Source organism: Ascaphus truei, chromosome 1, assembly GCF_040206685.1.
Source record: "Ascaphus truei isolate aAscTru1 chromosome 1, aAscTru1.hap1, whole genome shotgun sequence".
NCBI lineage: Eukaryota > Metazoa > Chordata > Amphibia > Anura > Ascaphidae > Ascaphus > Ascaphus truei.
Window position 1 is genome coordinate 81198178 of NC_134483.1, and position 6585 is coordinate 81204762.

The 6585-nt window shown below is 39.6% G+C and overlaps 1 protein-coding gene across 5 annotated transcripts in view; it reads left to right on the forward strand.

The window, feature by feature from the left end:
• NLN (neurolysin) overlaps nt 1-1572 on the forward strand; it is a 61241-nt gene extending 59669 nt beyond the window's left edge. For 4 of the 5 annotated variants that reach the window (XM_075590254.1, XM_075590262.1, XM_075590245.1 and 1 more), the window contains one exon: nt 350-1567. In XM_075590254.1, the coding sequence (XP_075446369.1) occupies nt 350-481 (132 nt within the window). In that variant the 3' untranslated portion in view covers nt 482-1567. Of the gene's footprint in view, nt 1-349 lie in introns of all 5 variants that reach the window. The other variant, XM_075590225.1, reaches the window with a different exon arrangement.
• Nucleotides 1573-6585: the final 5013 nt, after the last annotated feature.

Consider the following 6585-nt stretch of genomic DNA (forward strand, 5'->3'; position numbering starts at 1 on the left):
CAAATTGATGCCCAAAGAGATTTGATTAACCCCTTCGGTTTCTCAGTGGCCCGCAATGCATTGCTTGTGGTCTCCTGCATTGAATTACAGCAGTTGTTTCTGTTTTGCCACTTAGAAAACAGGTAAAACCTTATTTAAGTCATTGCTTTGCAATGTGTTTCAGGCCCTTCTGTCAGTGTGGGGGTTTCCTGGTACATGTGAGCTTGAGGTCACATGGCTGACTTTAGTCCAAAGCAAATAGCGAATCTTAGCAATTCAATTAATCTTTTGTCCCTTTTCTATGCTCCATGGGGTTGAAATTCTATCTACAAACCCAGCCTGTAACTGAACAATATTATTTTCCCACTAGGTTGGAATGAAATACAGAAACCTTATCCTCAAACCTGGAGGATCCGTGGACGGCATGGATTTGCTACAACAATTCTTAGGGCGAGCGCCAAACCAAAAAGCCTTTCTATTGAGTAAAGGATTGAATCCATAAAATGATGTTGTCCTTGCTATGTTGAAGTGACGTACAAGGTGGAACTATGTATGCTGAACTGCTTTCCAGCACTTAACCATTTGACATTGTGCCAAATCAGACAGACTTTTTTTAAATTTAAATACGTGTTTGAAACCCCGAGTAAAAGACCATAAGCGGCTTACTAACATGACATTATCATTTTATAAATTGATACTGTATGCATTTGAAATTTTTGAAGCAGAAAATTACATTTCCTTTGTAATAAAAAGAAAGGCAAAAAAACGTAAGCATGTTTTATTTACTATTGAAAGGTAACAGATTTCTTGTACTATGCAATTGCACGGACTGATATCCCCCCCGGCAGAAATTATTTTAGATGGTGTTTTGATTTCAACATTAGTAATTCAGTCTGTTAGTCAAGTGCAAGCCTTTACATGCTTGTGTTGGTACCAGTGTAAATATATGCTGCACATTGTTAGCACTGCCACATTTTTGCACACAAGGGGTTGGTGGTGTACACTCTTGTATATCTGTCTTATAGTATAGCTTGCCACTTGCGTTTATCCTGCCTTTGGGGGCTATATTTGGACATTTCTCACCTTGGCCATTCTGGGAAATGTAGTCTTCTGAAAATAAGCACAAGACTCCACCTTTTATTTGTACCACAGAGTGTCCATGTCACATGAGGAACGGCCAACACCCTGTACAACATATTTTTCACTCTTACATCCCTTTGGTGTTTGTCCCATGGTGCAATATGTGAAAAAAGTGGAAAGATAAAGTGTTAGAGTAGTCTATATGTTAATGGAAAAATGGTATGTCCTCTGCTCAGTATAAGAATAGCGGTGTTAAATTGACATGAAACATAATGTGATGCTTCTAAATACGTGCTGGTGTTAATGGGAATTTCTAATATACTCACTTATCTGGTGGCTTAGTTGGAAAATGTCCAGAATACTTGTCTAAAGCAATAAACAAGGAAACCCTGCTTATTACTGTGACACCTCGTACAAATCCTTTCAGCTTCTGTTGCCGAAGACACAATAAATTAGATTGTAAGCTCTTTGAGGCAGAGTTCTGTCTGCATAAGGCCGCGCTTATAGTGTGTGCGACGCGACGGATGACGTCACCTGTCGCTGCTAGCGAAAGTTGTAATTCGCTTTCCGGCGACGTCGCGGGCGACCAGGTCTTTGATTAGTTCAGAGGTTGTCACATGTGGCGACAGCCTCTGAAAAATCAAATTTGACCGGCTTCAGAAATTCGCGTTGCGCTTACTATAGGCGTACGCGACGGTGGCAATACATTTGTTTTGCCGCGACATCGAGTCGCCGTCGCCGGCACTGTAAGCGCAGCCTAATCTGTGTGTTCGTAAGGACACTGAACAGTCCCAGGCTATCACAGATGGTTCACTAACTCTAATCATTTTAGAGGTCACACATTTCAAGCAGAGATGTCTTCATCAAGTATGAATATTAAATTCTAACTCCAGAGTCTCAAGAGGAGCAGCTGGCAACCAGACAGGACTATTTTGGCTTTCTGTCCTTCACGCTGGCCAAACCAGATCTGTTACACCGAGGACTTACCACGGAACAACTGGGGAAGTTTATACGGGAGACTGGATTTCACAAGATTAAAATATAGTTAGAGTTCAAATGAAATTTATGACATATAAAGACGTGTTTCAACCAGTCAAGTGTTCATATTCTATTTAAAGTATTTTTCTAATTGTATCTATTGATCTTAATTTTTACCTGGTCATTTATCTACTTCTAAGTAAGGACATATATTTCCAATAAATAAGCACAATAACAATGTTTTCATGCATCATATTTTTTTATTGTACACTAAGTTCAAAAATAATTTTGCATTTGGAAGTGCATTTTAAACTGCAATGACAATGCTGTAGCAAGCCCCTTAAAACAACAGTTCAAGCTGCCGGATCTCCCCCCCCCCCTCCCCTTTAATATGTGCATCAATGCAATCCACACAATGATAAGTTATTCGCTAAGTTGCCGATTGATCCATTCTCCTGTGATCGGTCGGCAAAGATTCGGCTCGGGGGTTCACTAAATGGCTGTCAGTGCAGAAGGAGAGGACCAAAGATGCAACGTTCTGTGGGGAAGATCGTGGGACCAGGCAGTCACTAGATATAATTGGTGCACTGCGAGAAAGAGGGCAGGGCTCAAAAAGGGGTGTTCCTGTTAAAGAATAGGAAGGGGATGTGACTTTGTAGATGGTTGTTATAGAAACAAAAATGCTTGTTACATTATCATACATTCAAAATGTAATTCAGAGTTGTTTTTATTTTTTTAAATGCTACAAGTATTTTCTCATAGTACAGAACTGATTTTTTTTTTTTTTTTAAGCACATGTAGGATATTGCTTAGTCTGCAGCTTTATAACTAAACAGTGTTAAGGCACAATGGCGGGTAAATCACACTTCATTTTGGCATTGCAAATTTGGGGTTGAAAACCTATCCACAATAAACACAGTATATCCCATGTTATATATGTAATACATACTACTTTAATTTTGGGTCAATCTGTAATGAGGAACAGCATACATCAGCAGTAATTCCAAAGGTACAATGACCAGCCAACACTAGCAGAAACATTGAGCGATTAGCATAGGGGTAGTCTCCGATTAACGTGACTACATAACTCTTAACTTCATGAAGGGAGAGCTGCCCATGTAGAACATCAAATACAAGGGATAAGTACATATATCAATGGGCTTTTACTCACTCTCGATGCTCCCCTCTCCATTGTGAATAAATAAAGTCTATTTGTATTAAAAACATGTTCTTTCATTACTGTATATCATAAACAACTGTGTAGTAACATTTCATATCTGCTGCGGACCTCTGAGCATTTCACCAGGATCAATAGTAAGAACCTGGATTGGAGTTACTTGATGTGTTAATGTTATGAATCATTTTTAGTGCGTCTTTCAGTATTTTCTTTTTTTTATCTATCCAACAGTGAATCCACTATATCAGTTATACATCTGCTGCTGTTGTGTTCAGCGAGCATCACAAGTTCTTGCTTGCACACCATTCAGGCATTGAGAGCCTATGCTTCTGCAAACACAGACAGGGGAGCCCAATGCTACATCCAAATGACAAAACATATATGATAATAAGCATAAAGTTAAATATTTCAATAATAATATTTTCTTGGTCATTTAGTTAAACCCTTTGGCCAAAGCGTCGTAAGCCTGCACGTCAACGATAAGGCATAACCAAATTTGCAGGTACTAACACTACACTGAACCTTCGCATTTACCTCTGTATGAGGGAACAACCATAGTAGGTCCTTTCCATACAGCAAAATGAAAAAACCTCCCAAGTTAAAAAGGTGGCGAGGGGTGAGCTCTGGGAGGAGGGGCCACCTACCTCCAAACAACTGTTGCCAGTTAGAAATAGAATTAACACACACATTCCCAGCAAGCTCAAACCCCAACACCCACCACATCATGTAGTGTTAGGACCTGCAAATTTGGTTATGCCTTGACGTTGACATGCAGGCTTATGACACTTTGGCCAAAGGGTTTAACTAAATGACCAAGAAAATATTATTATTGAAGTATTTAACTTTATTCTACTTACCATATATGTTTTGTCAATTGGGTGTAGCATTGGACTCCCCTCTCTTTTGTTGTATACTGTTTGCAGAATACAAAGTAAAACATAGCTTAAGTGGTAGTATTTACTTTATGGAATCCAGAGATATGGTAACACACCGAAACCATATCCAGATGGCTACACATGGGACACAACATAGTGTGTATTCTCCACTTTCCTACCATAATTATCCACGTTTGAAGTGGGACCAACATCACATGTACATGTTTCCTGAATGATGATGATTCTACAGGTGAACAGAAATAGAGTTTAATTCATGTAGTTTATCTTTTTCACAGAAATTCCCTGGTGTACTTTAATTTTTTCTTTATTATAGAATCTAATTAGAGAACGGTAGAGGTTCAGGAGAAAGGTGCCGGGGAATGACACCCATGTTCAAGTAGAGAGGAGAGGGGGACAGTTGGTGTTTGAAGAAGTTGGAGTGTGGCATGTGGAGGAAGGATATTGACAGTGGGAGAAGAATAGTAATTCTACACCCGCAGGGCATGGGTTATATGAGAAAAGCACTTGACCAAGGGAGTTGACAGCTATTTTTCTAATACTGTATATTTTTAGCTACCTTAAAATATGTGCTTGACCAGGGGAGCGCAAACTTTGCTCTCTCCCCCCCCCCCCCCCTACCTGTTCGCCGTAATTTTCTGATGTCATGTGACCCCACAGCGTAACGTGATGCTGCGTTGCCATGGCAATGCGTCACTAGAACCCGCCAGAGATCAGGTAAGGGACTTAAGTAGACCTCGTGCGCACTCCCCCAGCATTTACTTGAAATGCTTTGGGGAAGAGCGTGGGGCCACTTTGCGCACCAATGTGCTAGATCATCACCCCTCTCCTCCCTGTATTCCCCTCCCCCTCATTGTTTTCTCATTTTGTGTAACATTCATTGTCAGTATTAACAGTGTTTTCAGCAGGATCTACGGTGTTAAATGTGATACTACAGAATATCTTTTCAAAAGTGGAAAACGTTAAGAAAATATAATTTTTGGAATATATATATATTTATATACACACAGTGTGACTTAATTTTCCCTACCCTTCCTGTGGCCATGTGTATGCCGTCAACCCCACCCATAATATAATGTATTCTTTTGATATCTCTGTGGCATAAACATTGGATTATCATGGAGTTACCAAATGTAACACTACTATTCAACTAATTATGCTGTGTGTACAGAGTCTGCTTTTTGCATGACAGGGATGAAAATCAACCTGTTAAAAAGCATGACTAACAATTAAAGGACAGCAAAGGCTGTCTCTAGACCTGACAAGCCTATTTACAGTGCAAGATTGCAGGCTGCCATTTTTGCAGAGAGCAACTGTTGGTAAAAGGGAGCACACATTGTAGTCTTGCCAAGGGAGGGCTTGTGGGGTATTTTTATGAGGTTCCTGAAGAATGGGCTATATTTTTTAAGCAGCGCTGTTTCATCAGGCACCTTCCGGCACCAGAAGACATGAAAGTGAATGGGCGATGAGGTATCTTCTTGCATTGGAAGGTGTCTTATGGAAAGTCACACAATAAATATGTGACAATGGCCCGGATACATCAACCTCTATTAAAACATTGTTAATATCGCACACGGTAAAAAATATACCTATATATACACTGTCTTATTACCGTAATATTATGATGGAATTCATTAACATTGTTGTAATAATTTACAGAATGCGATATTTATTACCCAAAAATTGCAATGCGGGAATTAACGCGACTATTAATAACACGTTAATTACTGCCATCGCAATCAATAATATTTCCATCAAAGGCTTCTGTAATATCGATTATTACAGAACCCAATGGTAGAAATAACATTAACCCCTTTGATGCCTGTGGCTACCAAGGTATACCACAGGCATTAAAGGGGTTAATACACACACAAAATCGAGTACCTACCCTCCATAGTTACCTTCTTGGCCAGTAAAGCATTGCCATACAATGCATTACTAACCGCTATGTTAAACAAGCAGTTAACCACTACCACCACACACCCCCACGCGGGGGGCCTGAACACCCTCCACGGGGCAACTACATTACGATTAAACCAAAAAAATGCGGTATTATATCTATTTTTTAACAGATCCGATAAAAAAATGCGTAATTTTGAGTGGTGCAATGTTGATGTATTGCACTGTAAATAAAATGCTTAGGGGGGGGGGAGGTAATGCGCATTTTTTGTTTACCGCAGCTTGATGTATCCGGACCAATGTATCCTGTTGAGGGTCAAAGTGTTAATATTCTTTCTGCTCGACTGTACGTTATTATACTTAAGTTGCATGTAATGCAAATCAATTTTTTTATAACTCAAGACTCCATTTTTCTATTATTATTATTATTATTATAATATTTTATTTGTAAAGAGCGAACATTTTCCGCAGTGCAATACAATGTGAGGGGGGACAATAACATTGTATGGCAAGAGTGAAACAAAGTGAGACACTGCCCCAAGGAGCTTATGATCTAGAACAGGGGTGACCAACTCCAGT